At 40.9% G+C, this 23,719-nt stretch overlaps 1 protein-coding gene across 5 annotated transcripts in view; it reads left to right on the forward strand.

Moving 5' to 3' along the window:
* The window catches only part of LOC127573361 (putative sodium-coupled neutral amino acid transporter 10), a 35,455-nt gene extending 14,601 nt beyond the window's left edge, over positions 1-20,854 (forward strand). For 4 of the 5 annotated variants that reach the window (XM_052021500.1, XM_052021501.1, XM_052021503.1 and 1 more), the window contains 8 exons: positions 706-846; positions 3,618-3,742; positions 4,428-4,530; positions 5,805-5,987; positions 9,651-9,762; positions 11,576-11,682; positions 14,938-15,085; positions 18,727-20,854. In XM_052021500.1, coding sequence (XP_051877460.1) covers positions 706-846; positions 3,618-3,742; positions 4,428-4,530; positions 5,805-5,987; positions 9,651-9,762; positions 11,576-11,682; positions 14,938-15,085; positions 18,727-18,770 — 963 coding nt within the window. In that variant the 3' untranslated portion in view covers positions 18,771-20,854. The remainder of the gene's footprint in view (positions 1-705; positions 847-3,617; positions 3,743-4,427; positions 4,531-5,804; positions 5,988-9,650; positions 9,763-11,575; positions 11,683-14,937; positions 15,086-18,726) is intronic. The other variant, XM_052021504.1, reaches the window with a different exon arrangement.
* The last annotated feature ends 2,865 nt before the right edge of the window (positions 20,855-23,719 follow it).

The following is a 23,719-nucleotide window of genomic DNA, read 5'->3' on the forward strand; positions in this document are numbered from 1 at the left end:
TTCAAGAACTTCAGGCTACACACTTTCTCAGTTTATATTGGAACTGGCCAGTTCTGCTCTAAGCTTGTCCATCAGTAATAATATTAACTCAGTTTTTTCTCTCCACAGACACTGTCTGACCTGCTGAGTATTTCCAACAATTTCCTTTTGGTTTCAATTCTCTGCAAAGCTCTGATCTATATTTACAGCTTTTGTGTCCCTTTGCTTTCTCTCTCCCTCGAAATGTCCTCATGAAACTATCGATCAGATGGATTTTTATGCAGCACATCGCTGTGGCCTCACCCATTCAGAGATATTCCATTTGTCCTATTGCCCTCTTGCCAACATAAACTAACTTATTTTCTCTCTTTCCCAGTTCCGATGATGGGTCTTCCACCTGAAACCTTAGCTCTGTTTCTCTATCCACAAATGCTGCCTGACCTGCTGGCGGCATTTTCTGTTTTGAATCCCAGGCAACTTGACCCTTCTTCAATACAATGGGTTTTATAACCTCTTCAGAGAGCACATTGGATCTCTGTTTAATGCAACATCCATAAGGTGATAGTTGGCATTAAGCCAAGCAAAATTGGATTGGTTTGTGCCTGCAGAGTACAGAAGAAGCAGAGAAAGTTGAGTTGTGACCATAGATAACATGAGTGAGGGATGGGGTGCCCTGTGATCCTATACTTATACTGTTTCACAAACTCCTATGCATTTTCCTGACAGATTACTACCTGGCAGCATACTTTATTACTATCTGCCATCACCTCAATATCGGTTCTCCCACTGAGCCTACAGAAAAAGGTGTCGAATTCAGCCTGGCAGTCATTGACCTCCATCATATTTTACATTCTTTTGATGCTTGTGGTGAGTATTGTGAGCAGAATGGGAACTAGTCGGGAATGGTAGAATTATTGATCAGATGGGTGGATAGATCACTTCTGTGTGTATCATTGTCCATTATAAAGAAGGTATGTACTGGAGCATGACTGTGGTGATTGGATGGCAAGGGTTTTACTTTTTGTCCTCTCATGAAGGCTTCATCGGAGTATGGTTCCATGGAAAATGGCCACCTTGTTTGATCATGCCCAGGCAACGGTCCTTTCTATGTGGAAGCTTGTTTGGTGTGTAGACTTTTCAGAGGGGAGCTTGCACAGCAGTGTCTTTCCTGATAGGGATTTCACTGTGAGAACTACCCAAACTTGAACGATGAGGACCCTGATGATGAGGAGCTTGAATGGTGATGTTCCCCCAAGATGTGGAACCCATACAAGTCCCCTGATGATAGGAAGGTTCATGGTGTCTGAAGAGGACATTAAAGGGATCTGTTAAAGGGATCTGTGATAGTTAATTAATTGTGTGCAGCTTTGTTGGCAGTGCAGTTGGAGGAGAGCTCAGTGGGATCAGCCGGGCTGAAATAATTAAGGAGGTTTATTGCCCTCTGTTGAAATGTCGCCTGTTAAGCTTCTTTGCAAACAAAAAAGGGCATGTTGGTAGTTGTCCTACTGTACCTCCATCACACCCAGGAGCAAGAGAAGGGAGGCCAAAGACAAGTCCTCCTTCACAGAAGAAGGAATAAGAGAACACCCCTGCCCAAGACAGCCTACTTTGGCAATGGTATCAGAGCTTTAGACCCTCACTGCGCAGTTTGACCTTGCTGACCTCCTCCTCACATTGCCGCTCTCAGCCTTGGTGGGGTTCCTGGGCCCTCCAAACAGACAGAACTCTCTCCTGGTTAAAAAGCAAAAATCTAGAGATGCTAGAAACTTGAAGCAAAGACAGAAATGTAATACTCAGCAGAGCAGGTCGCATCTGTGGAGGGAGAAACAGTAAATATTTCTGGTCGATTGTCCACAGTTGCTGCCTGACTACTGAGTACTTCCAGCAATACCAGTTATCACTTCTTGTCTAGTGTCCACCTTGTCCACTGGAGAAACAGGACGCCCATTCCACTCACCCAAGCTGCACAATGATTTTCAACAGTGGTTACAATTGGTAGTAACCTCTCTCTTTAAACGTGCAGCCATGACGTGCAACTTAGTGTGCAGGATTCCTGAAATTACTCCCGGTTACTGGGTGCTAATGCAAAACTAATCGATATTCATGCCACCTAAGTGCACAGATCAATACATGAGGTGAAAATGTAAACCTACAAATTAAGAGTAGGAATAGGCCACTCAGCCCCTCAATTAATAAGATCATGGCTGCTCTGACAGTGACCACAACACTGAGATCCTGCCTGCCTGTACTAATCTTCACCCCTTGGATATCAAGTGTCTGTCTACTTCTGTCTTAAAAACATTGAAAGATTCCATTTCCACTGTCCTTGCAAAGGAGATTTCCAAAGACTCATATGCTTCCAAGGGAAAGAAAAACACTCATCTCTGTCTTAAGTGTGATGATGCTGATTTTTATACAGAAACGCCTTGTCTAGATTCTCCCTCAAGAAGAAGTATCCTCTTCACATTTATCCAATAAGACCCTGCAGGATCTTACTGCTTCAAACAGGTCTCCTCCCGCTCTTCTAAACTCTAGCAGATGCAAGCCATGCCTACTCAGTCTTTATCATAATACAACTCAACCTCCTAAATTAAAGAGGCTAATACAGTGCAGGTGTTGTCTCACCAATGCTCTGTATAACTGAAACATAACCTTCCAAGTTTTTGTACAACACAGCTTTTCTTATTACTTGCTGAACTTGCTCCTTTTGTGCCTTTCCGCACTTGTGTGATCTGCACTGGACAAAACAGCACAGGTCCTCTCTACACTGCCTTGTTAGTACGTGTTTTCATGTGCAATTGAATTTCTAGGCCATTGAATTTCCAGGTCTCTCACCTTAACTGAAGCTAACAGGCAAAGTATAAAGTAAACACGCTGGGGATAAGATTAAATCTGTCAACCATCTCTGAAAACTAACTTTATTAATGAAAAAAAATCATGTGTTATCCTTATCAGCCAATAATGAATACTATTTTGATGATAATCATGATTTCAAATCATCAAAAAGGTGATTAGTTTCTGCATTTAAAGAGATTAGAATTTTTCAATTTCTTTAGATTTCATGAATATTAATTACCAATAGTTATGGAAAGTTCTGTGGTTCAGATCAAACTAATCAAATTTAATCAAATTCAATGTCCATTCAGAGCATCATGTCAGATTGTCTGTAATAAGGAGAATATTCTAGTTTTGCATTTGTTTTTTCCCCTCTTTGCTCTCCTAGGCAGGACTTTGTTTCCTTGGAGACATAGAGATGCAGCTGAGAGATAATGGTAGTGATCCTATCCTATCTGGTGGTGAGCTGGGGGAAATACTAAAACATCTGTTCAGATCAGCCATGATCTTATTAAATGACAGAGGGGACTCAAGCGCCAAATGACCCCCTCTGCTCCTAATTTATATGTTTGTATGAACATATTCTTACCTGAACACTTGATATCTCCTAATGGAAGTCACCACACTGCAACAGCTGGATGCTAAGGTCATAATCCTTGTGTTGTTCTTGTTATTCTTTGACAGAATATGCTGAAGAATCTGAGATGAGCAGTTCATTATTATCACACCAGAAAAAACATCCTCTGATTTAGTTTGTATAGGTTGAAATGTCAAATTGACTCAATGCCTTCCCTTGTCTCCAGCTGGTGGTAAACTGCCTAAATTCAGCGCTGTCTGGTGGGCTGTTGTTGGAGAAGGTCCACTTGTGGCACTGGTCTGGAATTCCTACGTGTCTGCCGATACTCGCCACCTCATTCTGTGGTCACCCGTAAGTGATATGGAGATATGGTACATTCATTTTGCTTACTTTGGCAATTAAGATAAGATCAGCTCCAAAATAGAATTGCACATGTGTGATAATATTGCAAGGTACTGAATTTCCAATGCATGCTTTGGTGTTCAATTAATGAAGGGAAAGTCACGAAAGGGTCTGAATTCCTGCCACGGGGTCCTACCTCTCAGAGGTATACTCCAGGAGGGTTGAAGGCAAAGGTTCATTCAGTACTCTGCTATCCAGCCTCTGACAGTACCTATGTGGCTGTCCAGTTGAATTTCTGGACAATGGTGACCACCACAAGTAAGGACATTGAATGGCAAGGGAAGGTAGTTGAATCTTGTTTGGAAATAGTCATTGCCTGGTAATTGTGTGGTGAAAATATTATTTGAGATCTGGTGGCACAGTGCAAAGGGGGTTGCATTTGTTCCTTCATGGCTGCCAGGTGCAGTGACATCATTTTTCAGCAATGATGTGGCTTAAAAGGAAAGGGCAGTTAAGCAATTGTACCTGAATCAGTGAGGCAATCAGTGACCATGAGGAAAGGTTGGGTGGCCTATTATCTAGCTGACCGAAGAATTTAGACACATTGATAATATCTGATCAGTGAGAAGCAGTAAATGACCATCAAGTCTAAGTTAAGTTTGCATCATGTTACTCTCCAAAATTTTGTATCAAGACTCGTGCTTCCAATATACTTCAACTTCCAAGGGCAGACAGTGGACCAGAGAATGCAGCCTTCAAGCAAGCAAGCATCACTGTTAGTCACGTTTTATACAATGGTAAGTTATGCTGCAATTTACACAACAACTTCACTGTTGGATTAGGCATTGGACCTGTGTGGCACTGATTCAGAGAATATCCCCTACTTGATCCAGAAGGAGGCACGCCAGGATTTCCTCCTATAAGAACTTTCTCTCTAGTCTGTGCCAGAATCAGGACAGGATCTAGTTCTATATTTAAATTGTGACAGCATGGGATAAAAGAACAAAAGATTCATCCCGATGAAAGACAAATTCAGAAGCTAAGACATTTCCTTACCATAAGAAAATATGGTGCCTTTCACAACCTTCAGTTGTCCTAAAATATCACAAAAGCCAATATCTGACCCTAGTCAGAAACGTGACAGGGATGAGTTTTATTTCCACTTGGTGGGTCATGGCTAATATTCGCCAGGGCTTAAGAGATACCACACTTCCCCTTCTCTGCGGTAATGTTATGAGATCATTTGCTCCAATCTTATCAGATAAAGCCCCATTTAGCATTTTGTCTGAAGGCAACATCCAACAATGCAGCACTTTTTTCAAGTATTAACCTGTGTTTTTGTAATTGAACCCATAATGTGGGACTTGAACCCACATTAGAGCTGAGAGTTCCACTAGCTAAGGCACAGTTACTCTAGCCAATGGAGCTATTGTGACTTTGGGTGATTGTGTAAAAGGAGTGATAATGGCATCACTTAAACGACTTTCCCAAGCCTCGCTTCTATAGGTGTGATTGGAGAGTACTGTAAACCTGGGGGCTGGCAGCAGTTTTACACTTCTGCCCAAGTCAAAACTCCCCCACCCATTTAATACTTTTTCAAGACACTGCTAGAAAGCTGCCTTAAATTTAGGAAAATATGAAATAAAGTGCAAGCGTATTATGATCAGTTTAAAAAAATTGAGAGAACAGAAGACAAATAAATCACCTCAGCCAGAGATTAGGAAGGCGATATATGCCCCGACCAGCACTATGTGGAATTTTGATGGGAACTTGAAATGCTGCATTTCCTTCAGCATGTCGTTCTGGCCAGTGGAAATCAAGATTTGAAAGGTGTGCTGAATAAAACTGTAGAAATTAAGGAAAACAACAAAATCAATAATGTTGTAAAAATTCACTTTAAATAGATTTGCCTTTAAAATTAAAGAAAAAATACTTGATTTATGATTAAAGGATTAAAGTTCCATTTTGTTTATTCTCAAAGTGTACACCATAAAAAGCATTTGGGCTAATTATAAGACAGACTGAGCCTAGTTCTTCACATTATGTCATTCTCTATTTAAAAAAAATTCAGGTTGGATTAAGTGGCTACCTGTATTCCGTTGAATCTGTGCCAGGAGACATCCTTGCTGCTCTACCTCCAAGTGCTGTAACAGATTGTATACATGCCATATTTTTGATGTCCCTCACATCGAGCTTCCCACTGGTCATTTTACCCTGTCGTCAAGCCATAAACACGCTCCTTTTCGAACAGCAGGTCAGTGTATTAAACAAATGGAAGAAGAATGAATACCATTAATGGATTAAAATTAAGGAGAAGAGGGAGGGTGATCTTTCACAGCCCTTTATTCTGATGAAGGGGATAGGTTAGATGTAAGGAATCTTGGCCATAAGATATTTTTGATCTCAAAAATCCAACATTAATCACCTAACCTACTGTAATAATGGCCAAGAGTTGGTTGAACCTATAGTCCTCTCTTGTTACTGCAGACTAATTCAAATAGAGAGTCAGGTGCCAGTCACCATCACCCTGAGGTGCAATTTATTTTCTCATCCCATTCACACAATCCCACCCAAGCACCTCCAGGCCTAATTGGAGCAGTTCCAAACCACAAATTGATTACATTCAACATTAGATTGTGCTGCTTGATTGCGCTGATTAATGGAAGATTTTATATTCAGGCTTATGCTAATGATATTATGCATAATTTTGAGCTATAATTTCACTTTGGCAAAACTGCCTTAAGTTTAGAGTCACAGAGTCATCCAGCACAGAAACAGTCCCTTCAGCCCAGCAAGGCCATGCTGACAATCAAACACCAATTTACACTAATCCTACACAAATCCCATTTTATTTTCCCCATCTTCCCATAAACTACCCCTGGATCCTACCACTCACCAACTCATTAGGGACAATTTACACTGGTCAATTCACATACCAATCTACATGTCTTTGGGATGTGGAAGGAAACTAGAATACCCAAAGGAAAAATGTGAGGTCACAGGAAGAACACATGCAAACTCCACACAGACAGTGCCTGAGGTCAGGATCGAACCTCGGTCGCTGGAACTGTGAGGCTGCAGCTCCACTGGCTGCGCAACATGCCACCTGGGGCCTACCTCCGACCAAAGCAGGTTCTAAATAAATGGAGATACTGAGGAGCAATACACAGCTTTATAGTGTAAGGACCTGGAAACCTCATGGGATACCCAAAATATATCCTCTCATTTTCAATGTGGTAAAAACCACACTGACAGATCACGGTACTCAGTATAAAGCTATTGAGCAAGACCTCCCTGTGCCTTGTGTTACCTCACCCCAATCCCTCTAACCATCTGCTGCTCCCAACAACGTTGAGATCATGCTACTGATACTGTTCCATGTAGTGGACCGTGAGAGGTGACCAGCCCATTGATCACTCTGATAGAAATAAGTATCTAATAAATTTACCTAAAGCACCTAAATGCCAAATAATTAGAATATTAATATCTATTAAAACAAAGTATTAAAAGGACTTTCTTTCAGTTGCCTTTTTAACAAAAGGTCACCACATTCAAAAGAATGGTATTGTGCTAGATGCAGTGGTTATGATGGATGTAGACTGAAGAGTCAAGTACAAAGTGTAGCTGGCATGCGTTGGAGATAGCTGGGATTCCAAACATCAGCACAATCGAGCCCATTGTGTTTTCTTACATCTCACTGATTTTCAGTTTCAATGCACTGAAGTAAATGATTACTACTCTAACCTTAACCTAACTCTTCCCAAATCAGAACTTTATTACAATATTCACAACTAACTAAAACACAATCCAATTAGACATTTTCCTGCATAAAGTATAACTTTGACTTAATTGAAGCTATCCTGCAGTCGAAAATCCAAGCCAGTGCTTTCACTGAAGTTTGCCTAATGGCTCAGTTTGTAAAATTATTTTGTAAATGTGGACCTTGGCTAGACTGATGGGGAGCTCCCTTATTCAGGACGGATCAGCATCCAGGTGGAAAGAGCACAACGCACTTCAGTGTCTGGAAGAAATAAGGAAGATGGTGTTTGCTTGCTACTGTGTTCTGATAACCTACACTCAAACTCACTTGAGCTGAAAGTTCTCCTCACAAACCAAGAAGGACTGTTTCAAGAAGGTGCTCTAGTGCATCAGTATAGATGGAAATAGACCCTCAGTAAAGTAATCTCCTTCAGAAGAGAAGGGAAAGTGAGCAAATATTCCCAGTAATTAACTCTCCTTGACCATGTTGGCATGGATATGGATAGAGATTGCATTGGAAATCAATTCAACATCCAGGCAAGGCAATAAAGCAGAAATGAAAGTGGCATTAATTCTGAGTAGATTAAAAAGATTTCACAAAAAATATAATTTTTTGGAAATAAAACTGACTAAAAAAAAGTTTAATTTCCTCAAGGAACATCTCCACCTCACTGCTCATCCTTTAAAACTACTTCAACCAAATTTTGGTCACCTGAACTGATAGCTGAGTGTTTCCTGGCAGTGGTGAGACCCCTGCTTTCATCAACTGCCTGCCTGTTAAGTCCACGCTAAATTTAATGGAAAGCCTGACTTGTAGAAACAATTAAGTCCCTGTCCTTTTGGGTATAAATTCCATTGTGTGATGGGGCCGGGACAAGTTCCACATGCAGAATTGCTGAAAAAAGACTTTGACAGGTACCTAAGCTACACCTCCTTTCAAACCAACCAAAAATTATTGCAACTTATTCAAACCATTTCAATTATTTATGGATGATTAAAGAATGTTAAATTTATTCAAACATTTTCAAACACTGAAGAATTCAACATCAGTTAAATTACCCAGAAATTACTGAGCTCCTGTATTCCTTTCCAATAAAATAAATGAGATTATTATTTCTGCACCTGATCTAATCTGCTGCAGGTCCAGGAGTCACATTCCTCATCATACGTACTGGGGAACTTATGAAACTTTGTCCTCCTTTACTGGACTCCATGGGTTTGCATGGGAGTCCTGAAATTTCTGATAGCTATCTGGGAAAATGCTGGCAACCCCAGGCCATTAAAGGGCAGTACATGCTTTGTTGATTAATACACTCATGAATTAGATCCATATATCTTTGGGCATTAAAGAAACTGTATATGATCAAGCAGTAAAGTGGAATTGGTGCTGGGTCATGTTTATGAGCTTATTGAATGGCAGATTAGGTTTGAGGAGCCTTGGTAGAATGAGGGTGGATAAGATTGAAGTGTCTGCCAAGAAGCTAAGCCAAGCTGTTACATTCCATTGATTAGTGGCTCATAGCCTGTATTATTTAGCTGCAGTATAAGAATTAGAGAGATATGAGTTTCCAAGTTTACAGCAAACATTGTAGTGGAGATAGTGAAGGTTGCAAAGTGAATGAGAAACTCAGGCACATAGATCCAATACACAAATTTTAAAGGAGTACGTTTTGGAACTCAAAAGTGAAATATTTAATATTGCACATTGAACAATGAAGACACACATTGGAAATTTGCATTACTAAGGACATGGCTACAATTTACATTTATAAATTGGAATTTGAGAGAAAGTAGCCAGTTGTAATTGTAATTGCACAGACCAAAAGATACCAAAAAAAATGAATGGATTGTAAAAGCATTGGGCCATGCATTACCAAATAAAATATAAGTTTATTGTCCCAATCAGGAGATGTGTGATTGGAGTAACCCAATAATCTATGCAGTAGAAGGATACATGAAAAGCTGATTTTATTCAGACTCATCCTCTCTCTCACACATAAGATTTGAACAATCCCCTATGTGTGTGCTGAGGAAACAGATTTCATGTCCCAGAGGTTATATGTACAGTGTTTTATTCGGTTTCTGAATGTGTTAGAAAATTTATAAATATTTTTGTTGGCAAAAGTAATTATTAATGATATCTTTATATATTTTATAGAAAGAGGATGGCACGTTCTCAGTGAGTGGTGAAATGCCCTTTCTTCGACATGTAGTATGTACGATGCTGATAGTTTACTGCACAATGATAATGGGTGTCCTGGTGCCAGATGGTATGTACTACAGTAGTGTGAGAGCTAAAAACATCAGTAGAAGCAAGTATTATGTTCTTTTTCCTTTTATGGCAATTTCTTTACTTTTATGCATCTTTGCTTCCTGATGTCAGCAATGGCTCAGTTGGTAGTACTCTTACCTCCTGATTAGTAGGTGTTTAGTTCAAATTTCACTTCAGGGATCTGCACACACAGTCCTGGGCTGAAGCTCCAGGAGAATGCAGTACTGTTGGAAGTGCTGTCTTTTAGATATGGCACTTCTGCTGTTTTAGATGGATGTAGAAGAAGATCACATGGAACTATTTTGAAGAAGAGTAGAGGAGTTATCTCTGGAGTCCAGATCAATATTTATTACCCAATCAATATCACAAAAACAGTGACCTTGTTATAATACCATTAAATTGGTGTTTGTAGCATTCGCTGTAGGTAAATTGACTGCTGCATTTCCTTTATTACACCAGTGACTGTGTGTAAAACTACTGGGGCTATGGGATACCTTGAAAAATGCTTAGCCAATGCATTTTTTCTGCATTATTTTTGTGGACTCTTCTCTCAACAATATTTAAATAATGGAGAGGTTAGAAGTATGTAAGGTCATGGAGAGATCTAAAGGCAGAGACCCCAATATTGAAAAATTGAAGACTGGAGTACAGAGGGCGAGCAAAACAAAAAAGGCAGTTACCAGATCATCTGTTTCCAGTGATGCTCATTGAGGAACTTTGTAATAGGCAAGGAGACTGAGGATAATTCCTATGCACCTCTTCAAAGTCAGGCTAGGGAATTTTTCACATGCATCTGATGGAGCAGACAGAGTCTTGGTTTAATGTCTCAACCAAAAGGCCTCTGAGAAGGTTGCACTCCCTCACAACATCACTGCAGTATCAGAATGATTGAGTGCAGAAATAGGTTGCAGGAGCTGCAGGGGCTGAATGGCCTATTACTGCTACTGGATTCTGAGGAGCTGCCGATTCTGTGATAAATTTCATGTATACATTTTATCATGAGCTCTGGTCTCCAGTCGAGTATGACAGAGAGGGTAAACAAAGGGACACTTTTGTTTTATGGAGAAGGTAGAGGTGGTTTTGCAAAGTAGGGAGACATGTTGCATGCTTCATTGTTACTGCTTAACTGTTCCTTTTAAAAATAAGTGCTCTTTGGTAAATGATCTACCTCATGAGCTGCTGGTGTGTGTTATATCGCTTTCCAAAGTCAAGGAGATCATGATTTAACTTGTGCCAAGTCTAGAACCTTGCAATGACACGGATTTATGTCTGACCCCAAGGCTGCACTCCAATTGCTGATGCACATGTACAGTAATAATTTGTTCCTCACTGGTGGGAGTTGAATTTGATCCTAAGTGCAAGAGAAATATGACCAAAGGAGCATCGGGCAAAGTGAGGAGACTTTTGGTTTTGTTTTACAAGGCCAGTTGCCATGATGTGGAATGCATTGACTCAAAAAGCATTGGAGGCAAATTAAATAGTAACTTTCAAAAGGGAAGTGGATAATTAAATTGCATATTTATGGTGAAGGAGCAGGGCTGGGACTAATTAGGCAGTTATTTCAGCTAGCTGGCATTGGCACAATGGACTGTTTGCCTTCCTTCTGTGCCTTTTGATTCTGCTGAAATCAAAATGCAATAATGACCCTTCCTTTTCCTTCTTTGTAAAGCCAGTGTCCAGTAAGCACTGCAAATAAAACGAAGTATACCACAGGTAAAAGAAAGACCTGGGATGAGAGCAATCTCCAGCCTGTTGGTCACTAGTAGATTTTTAGCCATCCCCCTGATTATGGTTTCTGTTTGGTTTTTCAGTGCAGACTGTGTTGGCGGTAATGGGAACCACCATGGGGAGTGTCATCTGTTTTATTTGTCCATCTGCAATTTATGCAAAACTACATAAAGATACCTTCAGAGGAAAAGTAAGTACGGCCTTATTTCTTTCAGTCATAATGTAAATCTTAACAGTTCATATTTATCAGTTCAGAGGCACAGTTCCACTTTTACACCATAAACCATTTACTTTAGCAGAGCTTCTTTTTGAGGTTGAAGTGGTAGATTTTCCTCCGCAGGAAGCCAGAGAGACAAGTTGTTCCTAAAAAGAGAAAGGCGATATGCAGTTTATCTCCTCTGACAATTTACCCAATACATCTTAAGTGCCATAAGGAGCTTTAGGACTTCCATAAAGGGATGTGAATGATATATCATAAAGCTAAGTTCTTTATTTTTAAGCACAACTATGCAACAGTTGTTCATGACCAGGGCCTACTGACAGCAGATGGAAGTTAGAGCAAGAAAGCACTGATTGCCTCAAGATGTCTTGGGAAAGGGGAGGGAGTTAATGAGTATCAACTAGCCCTTTCCTAGGTTGTTCTGCCTTCCCCTTAGTGCATTTCACATCTCTTTATGGAAGTCCCAATGTAAGGAATGTAGCAGCCAATTTGCAAGCAGCAGTTCCCATAAGTAACAATGACCAAAACATCATTTTTTTGGCATGTAGAAAGAAGGATAATTATTCGCCAAAACCCAGATTAACGTCACTGTTCTACTGCACAATAGTGGCCTGGAATCTTTTACATTCACTTAAGAGAGCAGACAGAGCCTTCATTTCACATCTCATGCAAAACACAGCATCTCCAATCGTGTGGCAGTTTCTTTATACTCAAGTCTCTGGCACCCCATGTCTCACAGGCTCTGCCAGAAAGCTCTGATTATCTTAAGAGTTCTATGGGTTGGGGAAGAATATAGAAAGTACCAATTAGACGGTTTCAACTTGCCCTTGCCTTTCCAACCACCTGTGTTGCCACCTTCAACGATCTGTGGACTTGTACTCCAAGGTCCCTCTGTTCCTTAATACTCCCTAGTCCTAGCCTCATTAGTACTCCCAAAACGCATCACCTCACATTTGTCTGGATTAAACTTCATCTGTCATTTTTCAGCCCATTTCACCAACACATTGGTAAATCTCTGCAGCCTAAGACTACCTTCCGCACTATCAACAACTTCACCAATCTTCACCTCATCCGTGAGCTTACTGATCATGCCTCCACATCCTCATCCAAGTCATTTACGTTCATTACAAACAGCAAGGTTCCCAGCACCGATACATGTGGTTCACTTGTTTGGCCATGAGCTAAGCTTTTCAGTCCATGTCCTTTCTACCCCATCGGCCGTATGACTTTGTATTCCATGCTTTCCCAGCTAGCTTGCCATCTTCCACCTCTCATAAACTTCAGCTCATCTGAAAGTTTTCTTAACATATCTAAGCTTCCCATCCACCCATCATCCCAGGTTTGCTGACCTGCATGGGCTCCCAGTTAGCTGAGATGCAGAATTAAAATTCTTTTCCTTATGCTTAGAATTATTCATGACTTCAGCCAACATCTGTTTTCATAATCATCACCAGGCCTATCACCTTCCCGCCAATCTCCTCATCCTCTGGCTCTGACCTTTAATAGAAACTCCCTTACGTTTATGTATATATAAATCGATGTCTGATTTATGTTTGACAGACCTCTCTCCCTCTTTCTCCCTCTCTCTCTCTCATTTGTGAATTCTGTAAGGGTGAAACCCCATTATCCGAGTGGCTGTAACATAGGGATTGCCTGTATATAAAACTATGAGCGGTATAGATAGGGTAGTCTTCAGGAGTCTTCCCTGTATCAGAGGTAGATGAAACCAGAGGTCATATGTTTGGGTAAAGGGGAAGAGATTCAGAGGAGATATAAGGTCAACTTCCTCATCCAGAGAATGGTAAGTTCCTGGAATGCACTGCCTGAGAGTGGTTAGAGCTGGGTCACTGAAGCCATTTGATAAGTGTCTAGATGAGCACTTGAATTGCTTAAGCATAGTAGGCTATGGAATAAGTGCTGTGGAGATGGGATTAATACCTCCACTGATAGGTGATGTGACGAGTTTCCATGCTGTATGATTCTATGACTCTACAACAAATAATTTAGCATTGCAGCATTCTCATTCAGCCCTGATTGCTAATGAATGATGCTGAGAATAAGAGTTAGTGATTTTACTCCAAACTCATAGTTTTGGACTGTTTGATCAGAGATATATATGACTAGATATTAGAAAAGCAGTCTCAGAACAAAGATGGCAGAGAGGTTGAGAAAGCAAGCAAAGAAGCAAAGTGAGATTGTGCACTGTGAGTCGTTCAAGAGCTGACCTGAAAGTGAAGAGGAACACACCAGAGATATCATCTCTGACTACTCCCAAAGTTATAGTATGGAGGTAGCAAGCAAAGGCAGTGATGGAGGTATCCTGGCCTTGAATGGACACAAAAGTGGAACCAAGTGAGGGCAGTCTACTGCGCTGAACAATGGAAGAGTACCTTTGGAAGAGAACAATGTGAGGTTCATGGCGAAGGTTGTGGAGATATCAAAGAGGGTGGAATTCCTTACCAATTAATTGTACATGGAATGAAAAGCAATTTTCCCTTCATTTATGTTCATGGCAATTGATTAATGACAAGTGCAGTAAATGTTGGTGTACTTGGTAACTGGTGTGAGATTTATGTTCATTGGAGAAGAAAGTTCATGCTGTGGAAAGGCTCCTCGTGCTTGCACCAGCAACTTTTCCAGCTCAGATATTGCATGTGAAAAGTATAGAGGTAATTGTTAGCCCAAACCACAAAGGACATTCCTTGATGCACCAACATGATGATTCCTTTATGTAATCTCATCAAGAAATAAATTGTATGCCTTAGATTACTACTGACATTGATATATTGATAAGAGACGTGTGGTGCATTAACAGTGGCGCAGACCTGATAGGCTGCAGGGCTAGTTTCTGTGGTATGTCCATGTAATATAATGCTTCTGTGTAACATAATTCTACAAAACCTTCTACTGGACATGAAGACACTTGACAGAATACTCAGGGGTAATTGGTGGGTTGAAAGTTATATTTGACCAAGAAAATTCATTTCGTTCAAAATCTTAATATCTGAAGTAGAAATATTTTAACTTGCCTCAGTAAAGACATAATCTGTTCAATGCACCAATATTTACTGTCCGTACTCAGAAACAACATCTTCAAGCTCACTGCATTACATAGTTTTGAGAAAAATTTCATGGAAACCTGAATTTGACGCTCTGTTTGATGCGCTTCCTGTGAACAAGTATCAATACAATCAGAAGGGCCTTAATTAAAACCTGGTCTTGCAGATAATTTTTGGAGTGGGAATCGTGCTCCTGCTCATCCGTACATCCAGTATCTCTGACTTTACCGGGACTGAAATCCTCCAACAACCAATTCGTAAATCTATTGTGGCTGAAGAAATGAGAAATGTAAAGCTAACAAACATCACCAAAGGTAAGAAAGTTGTTCAGTTTTTACTGATGGTTCATTTGGAGGTATTCCTGTAAATCAATCAGTAAACCCAAGCTTAAATGAAAAACTCCATATGTTGGGGAGTTGTAACTAGCAGAGAGATGACCAAAATTGATTTTGCAAGCCCCATCACCATATTCTTCACCTCAATGGACAATAATCCAAACTACTCCCTGACTCAAATAACAAGGCCATTTAAAAGAAAATTTAAAAAGTTACAGATTCTGGAAATCTGAAATAAAAACAGAAAATGTTGGAAATACTCAACAGGTCAGGCAGCATCTGTTGAAAGAGACTACTTAAATTATACCTGGGCATTACTGGCAATGCTGTATTTATTGGAGATACAAGAGACTGTGGAGGCTGAAATCTGGAGCAACAAACAATGTGCTGGAGGAATAGGGTTTCCACACGAAATGTTGACAATTTCTTTCCTCCCACAGATGCTGCGTGAGCTGCTGAGTTCCTCCAGCACATTGTTTGATGCTGTATTTATTGTCCATCCTTGTGTGCCCTGAGGACACTTAGATTCCATCACACAGCGTGCAATTGTAATTATATCTCAGCCAGACTTGGTAGAAGGTAGCATTAGCAAATGAACTATTGTTTAGCAATAGTTCCACAACTTTCATTGTAACTTTCTACTGCTGATGACCAATAGTGAAATTCCTTTTGCAACCAGCTACATTAGGATTTGAGCTCATGGCTTCTGGCTTGTTGCTCAGCATTATAACCATTAGGATACTATAACCATATACAAGACCAGCTCCTTCCCAAGATAATTAGTATTTCATGATCTAGACAATGTCCATTGCTTAGGAGTGTCACCAAAACAATCTGTCTCTCATTAGGCACATGGTTGGTGGAATGGCAGCAAACTGAAGCACAGCCAGGAAATCCTCATCAGTCTTTGGGAACTTAATGGAGAATGAAAGTTAAAAATAATATTAAAGTATTCCCTGAAATCTTTGGGGCATCATACACCCTCCAGTTAGAGAGGGGTCAAGATGTTTTATGGACACCCAGTGAATCGACAATGAGGCCAGAGCCCAGGAAGATTAGTTCCAATTCACACAGAGTTGCTTCGGTGGGTCCATGCCCACTGCACTTGCAGGCCAAGCTCTGCTCAGCATAGGAAATACCCAGAAAGGTAAGTCATGGAAAAGGAAACAGAGATCTGTAGAGAAAAGCCTCTGCCACCTTTTCCTGAAGGCACTGAACCCCACGGACAATTAGCCCTCCAGACTCTTGTTGCCAACAATGCCTTCACGTTACTTATTCAATCTGACCTCCCAACTTTACCATCTTGGAGCACTCATCTAACTATTGATAAACTTGATGACATAATGAGGACTTTCACAGAGAATGGTACCAGTTTATTTATCCATGGATTCTATCTGTCATTGGAGTGTTCAATACAAAACAAGTAGAGTTACAGATTACTGGATCAGGCATTAGTTTGTAAAATAACATTAAAGTGCATATGATTCATGCTGTATTTCAATTGTAACATGAGAACTTCCATGATGAAGATTTATAGAGCTTTATGAGTAAAGCTTTTAAGTAGTTATGGAGTTCAGATGTTCACAGGGGTTTGACTATTGGAGCAGATAGAGGTCTAGAATGGTCAATTCCTGTCCTACGTTCCTTTCACCAAAGCATTCCAATTTTTATCAAAACAAATGTGATTTCCTTGTTGATCATTTTCCAAATGGCCATTTAATGTTTCCAGCTGGGACATTCAACCATGGTCCGAAAACTGGGGTAGAATTTCTCAGCCAGGTAAATGATGTGTGTTATGGAGATTGAATTGCCCCTGTACTTACACTTTGCCATGGGAGCAGAGATTGAGGATTTTCACCAAAGCTGTAATGCTGTATCTCAGACATTAATGCATTAGTACTCATATTTCAGTCAAGATTTATTCTCCAGGTGTTTAAAGTTTTGAATTAACTATGGTACATAAACAGTGGCAAATGGCTGAGATTAGATTACAGAGCTGTAACTTGCTTGAGCAATTTGGATGAAATCAAACAGGGCCAAAGAGCGAGTGTAGCTTTCAGCCTAAATGGATGGCAGATGTTTATTTGAATATGCCAGTTATCAAGTGTTGAGGAAAGTAAAATTTGCCACCTGTTCAGTGGAAAGGTCAGGTCATGGTTACAGTTGGAACATAAAGTTTCCACTGCACAATAACAGACTGGGTGCTCAGTCAAAGAATTGCTTGATCATGTTCTTCAGACCTGCACAGTATAAACCATCATTTGCTTCCCAAAGTATTTTTCAATCCTTTCTAAAAGCCAAACTTGGTGTCACTTGGTCAACACCCGCGTGTACTCACCCTCCTTTCAGCCTCACCAGAATCCTAGATCCAGCTCTTGGTCCATATCCCAGGTTTCTCAAGGATAATCAAAGTCATGGCCTAACTTCCATGGGTTAATTCAATTCAAGGTGCATTGTGGGAATTTGGATTCCATGTCCAGTTTGCTGCATTTCCTTAATGATGTAAATGTACTTAAATGTCCAATAAAATGGCCAGGCTAGCCCTGCAACTCTAAATATGTGGAGGCAGCGTCAAACATACTGGACATCAGCCATTATTCCTCCAAAGTGGCAAATCACTCAGGCCAATATGGATTCTACTAGCCTGAAAACAACAATAATGAAGCACTTCTCAAACTGCTTGCTTCTGGAGATTTGCTAGGTCTGTTTTTTCAGGAAGCCTTTGTGCTGAACGCCATAACTCATTTACAGTTCCAGTCACCAAGTACCCTTTTGGTCAATGAACGAGGTACACACGTGATACAAGGTCATGACTTAAAACACAGGGTTATCAATGCCAAAGCAGGCTGCTGCCACTTCACTGGATTAGGGTTAGCATATGTGCATAAAAACAATAGATCCCTGAAAAAGAATGGGAATTTTAAGTAGGAAAGAATGACAGAATAATTTGCTGTAGCTGCAACTCCTCTTTTCTGCAGATAAGTAGGAGTCTAACCATCAGTGTAGGGCTTGAACTATTACCACTGATGTTAACCTATCTACCCTCATTGGGTCTGTTCTCATTAATATGCTCGCCTAACAGTCAGGATAAGGCGTAAGCCATTTAAGACTGGAAGGAGGAGAAATTTCTTCTCCCACAGAGGGGTGAACCTAAGGAATTCTTTACCATAGAAAGTGGTTGAAGCCAAATCCTTAAATATATTCAAGAGGGAGTTGGGATATTTTTGTTAGGACAAGAGGGATCAAGGGACATGGGGAGAAAACTGGAACAGGGTATTGAATTTGGATGATCATACTTATGGTGGTGCAGGGTTGAAGGGTCAAATAGCCCTCTCCTGCTCCTATTTTCCTATGATTTAAAAAAAACACAAGAATCTCATTTTTGTAACCTTACCATGCACCACCAACATTTTGGGAGTGCATTCCCATTGCTGATTGCACCTCTGTGCCAAATTACCTATCACGTTCCCCTTGGATGGATTAGCTCTAATTTTGAGGAAGCATCACCTTGTTCTGCACTCCTCACTATAGGCTCAGGCTACTGAAGTCTGAAATCTGGCAAGCCACCTCTGAAAGTAAACTAACATTTACATATCTTCCCACTCCACCCCCATGTACAGGACTTTCATTGACAAGAAGCAATGGAATTGACCTCTTCAAATGAGCTGGAGAGTGCAGGCAAACCTGCATTCGAGGAGTTGAATAATGTACAAATACCAACATCAACAAAGAAAAATCCCAGCATGAGAAATTGGCCATTTCCGAGATATTGATTACTCCTTTTCCCATGGTGAAGAGAAAGTTTTGAAAGGATTGGAAGGAACAATGAGAATTAAGGTATTTATGTTTTTATCAGACATCAGGCAAAGAACAAAAACACCAAAGCCAAAGTGCACACACAGAGAATTGGGACCCAAATATAAAAAAAGCCACCCCACACTTTGAAATGAAATTGGAAAAGCACAGATTAAAATCGAAATGACTGCAGCTATTCTTCTTATTAGCAAAAAAATGAATTTAGAAATGTCAAAGGTGAACACGTACATCAGAGAAGAAAGAAGCACAGTCTACCACACATTGCAGCGTTGATGAACAGCAGCTGGAAAACTTAGAGCAGGTACCACCTGTATTTTATGCACAAAAACTTTCCTGCACATATTGCAATGTGATAGCATTAATTTCCGGTGGAAGTCCTGCCCAATGGGAAATTCACTCAGGGTTCATTTCAGTGAAGTTGGCTTTTTCTCCAGCATCATTTATGCAAATGCGGTCAACACTCATCTCAGTCTTGCCACGGAAACTGTAGCAATAATGTGATCTCAATTCTTAGTATAACAAAGAGCAAACCATTGAAGAAGTGAGCCGACATGAATTAAAGGATCTTGACTGGGACACCGATGAGTTGCTGTCTGCACGTGCCTGTCTGAGTTTTCAGTGATACATGTATTTTTGTAAAATGTATGCACAGAACAGATATGCTGTGATCTCTAGCTGAATGATGAGGCATGTATGGCACAGGACTCAATCTATAAAGACGATTATAGTGGAGTTGGAATGGGATTGCCCTACACAAACTGAGTACATGTGTCTGTATTTTCCCTCATAACCTTGGCAGCCTTTTATGCCACTGCACTGTGTATACCATGGAGAGAGCTTATTTAGTCTGTAAACTATGCTGCATGAATTCTAGTGGCAAAGACACAGCAGCTGCAATCTCTACAGGCAACCATGTGAGTCACATTTTAATGCATCAACCACTGATTTTTTTGTAAAGGTAGATAGCTTAATTTTTGCATTTTTTGGATGCCCCTTGTCTGGCTGTTAGTGCTAAACACAGCATCCGTTTAGTGCACCAAATATGAGTAAAGCACCATTTATTTTGCAGAAAATTTGCAACGAGACCCACTATTTCATCCTTAAAATGCATGTTGGAATTAAAAGCTTATTTCTACATTATTATCCAATAATGGATGCAAAGGCAATGTTCTAAGTGATACCACAGCTGACTACAATAGCTATTAACTCACCCTCTGTTTCAATTAGTGCCTTTAAAGTTGTGTCATATATTTAAACAAAAGCTTTCAGCCAATTATTTGGAACATGTCTCAAATCTACCAATAAAATATCCTTTACTGAATGCAATCAATAACAGTGGCTGGTACAGCAATAGATCAAAAGTTGCATCACAAAATGCACAGTTGTAAAAGGTATATATTCAAATTCATATAAACTGCACAACTATTTCAACATTTGGGGAAATCTACAAGCATAATAAACTGTTAAACAAAATGTCAAGGTGTGCAGGTCTAAAGTCGATTTTCAATCACTAGCCAGCCCACTAAATGTATGTTATATCTGGTGACAAGCCCAGTCTACAGTATCGGGATAGAGAGCTGCACTGGCAGCAGGAGCACACAGCAGCAACATTTAAAGGCGTAAATCATTTAATTAAATAAGAGTCAGTACAGGGCTGGCTCCGATTCTCACTTTCTTTCTAGCGCTTCATTTGTCACTTGGGGACCCCATGTTGTACCGACCACTGCGAACCAGCCAGAAGACCCGTCATTAGTTATATGAGCACTCAGGAGGACTGGGTGCCCTGTCCTACTTCAGCTCTCTGCCTATAAACCTCATGATTTTAACATTCTCCTCCTCACGCTGGAGTCTCAGCCCTGCCACTTTCTGGAAACTCCTCCAGCTGTGCAATTCTCTGAGAATTCTGCATACAATTCAATCCTTTTGTGAACCCCTCTTCCTTCATCCCACCATTAAGCATCATGCCTTCTGCCATCTGGGGCTGAATCCTGGAAAACCTGCCCTAAACTCCTCCGGTTTTGTAACTTCCTTATTTAAAGATGTTCCAGAAACCCTATGTCTTTGATCTGAACTTCCTGGTATCAGTGTTATATGATACATCTTGGGATGTGTATAAATACAAATTGTCATAAATATGTTGAAAATACAGCATGTCAACATCTGGTCTCCATTTTAGTTGTGGAGTTTGCAAAGAAACCTGGAAAGCATTACAAACTGTGTTTAAACTCCTCAGTGACATAAAAATAATCCCAATCAATGGAAGATCTGTATCAACTTCACTCCTCCATCTATGCCAAATGGAGTTGACAACCCTTCTTTCCCAAGAGAGATCAGATAACTTGATGCTGAGCAGGAACTGAGCCTTTCAGGTCTCATTGGCTTTGTGTTGACCCCAGCAGCAGACTGAACCATTTTACCAACATCTGTCACAGGAACAGCCCTCATCTTCAACAGGGAAAGGGCTGATGTTCTTTCCATACAAGCAGGCACATGCACAGGACTTTAAATGTGCCTGTGTTTGGAGGGGCATGCTTGTGCTTCCTCGATGTTGTGCACATATCCATAAGTTCACCAAATTACTGGAGTGAACCCATGCCCCTGCCGCACACTCCCATGCACAAAACTGGAAAGTCACTGTGTCTAGACGTCATGAAAACAGGTTGGATTCTATGTTCAGTAACTGAGGGAGGTAGGTTTGATTGACATTCTATAAATAGTTCATGCTTTAGAAAACGATAAAAAAAAAATTCTTTTTTTACAGCATCTTTCTTGCTTGTTCCTGATCACTTTATAACCATCAAATCACTGTCAGCCCATCTGGCACAGCAAGTTCCCATAAATAGCAAGACGATCATTTCTTCTTAGCGGCATTGGTTGAGAGATATGTTTTGACCAGGGCATTAAATTCTTCTGCTTTTCTTTCATAGTGAAGTGGGCTATTTTACATTAACCTTATAGGACTGAAGGGGCCAAGATCTAATGTATCATCTAACATTATCACCCATGACATTGTGGCAGGTCTACACTGAAGTGTCATTTGGATTATGTGATCACATCTATGTAAGGGCGGCACAGTAGCATAGCAGTTAGCGTAACGCTATTACAGCGCCAGCGATCTGAGTTCAATTCCCGCCGCAGTCTGTAAGGAGTTTGTACGTTCTCCCTGTGTCTGCGTGGGTTTCCTCCGGTTGCTCCGGTTTCCTCCCACATTCCAACGACGTACAGGTTAGGAGCTGTGGGCATGCTATGTTGGCACCGGAAGAGTGGCGACACTTGCAGGCTGCCCCCAGCACATTCTCAGTAATGCAAAAAGACACATTTCACTGTGTGTTTCGATGTACACGTGACTAATAAATAAATATCTTACCTTGGCTTATCTTATTGGGACTTGAAACCATAACCCAGAGGAAAATGAACTGGATTCCTAATTCTGGCTGCCATCTAGGGATATCTCTAGGGAAGTGTGAAACTCTGCTCTGATTCACTCCCTGACTTAATAACCTGTCATCCAGGTTCTTGCATGAGTAACAATCACTTACGCATGTTACAAGACAGTTCCTGGCATTCTTCAGGCTTCAACATACCACGAGGTACTACCACCTGGAGAAATGATGTGGGGGTGTAACCTAAGGATAGTATACAGTATTTATGATCAGAGTATTTTCCACCACAGAACGGTGGCAGCTGAGGGAAGTGAAGTGGAACAAATCATGTTCAGGAATGACTCAAGTATCTGCTGAAGAATATAAAGGGATGAAATTCATTTTTATCTCCAGTAGTGAGCATTAACTGTGTGCATCAGGACCAGCTGCTGGTCAACTACATTATCATCTTCCTATGGCTTTCTACCGCACGGGACCACACTCAACTGTTTACATTCTTCTCACAGCCTGGGTATCACCACTAATGGCTTCTCTTCCCGCGCCTGCACCAATATTACTGGTGCTTCCCCCTCACCTTCCCTCCACCACCACCACCTACCTCCTCCATATCTCCTCTTCTTGTTCGGTCTCAGCAGCATTACCTGCAAACACAGCATCAGCTTCGAGGGGTGAACTGCTGAAACCAACCTTACCTCATGAACACTGGCATTGAGAGTTAATTGCATGCAAACCCCAAGGTGTCACACCCGGTAGAGCAGTCCTTATACACATAAGCATTTGGCATACCTGCCTTCATAGGCAGAGGCATTGAGCATAAGAGTTGGGATGTCATCTTGCAGCTGTACAAAACAATGGTCAGGCTGCACTTGGATTATTGCGTACAGTTCCAGTTGCCACAATTACAAGAAGGACGTGGTAGCATTAGAAAGAGTGCAGAAGAGATTCACCAGGATGTTGCCTTCGGACAGGTACTTGGATAGGAGAGGAGCAGAGGAATAAGGACCTAATGTGGGCAAATGGGATTAGTGTAGAAAGGCATCACAGTTAGCATGGACTAGTTGGACTGGAAGGGCTGTTTCTGTTCTGTACAACTCTATGACACTCACGCACTTTGTCACTTTCATTTGCAATCTCTCACCACTGTGGAGCTGACGGGGAAGTAAGTTGGGTGAGACAGGAGAGGTTGGGAGGAAGAGGTGATAGCATAGGGTTGTTAGAGAAGATCACAACGTGGATAGAGTTAACGGGGATTGAAGGAGACAATAGAACAGTGGGAAGAGGATTGGAGTTGTTGGTACGATATCAATCTAGGAGAGGAATTGGGTGGATGGTAGGGGATCAGTCAGGGTGAGGATGGAGGAGGCTAAGGTAAGGTCTGGGGTGAGAATGTCAAGATAAGTCAGGGACACAAGCA

The sequence above is a fragment of the Pristis pectinata genome, chromosome 8, assembly GCF_009764475.1.
Source record: "Pristis pectinata isolate sPriPec2 chromosome 8, sPriPec2.1.pri, whole genome shotgun sequence".
Lineage (NCBI taxonomy): Eukaryota > Metazoa > Chordata > Chondrichthyes > Rhinopristiformes > Pristidae > Pristis > Pristis pectinata.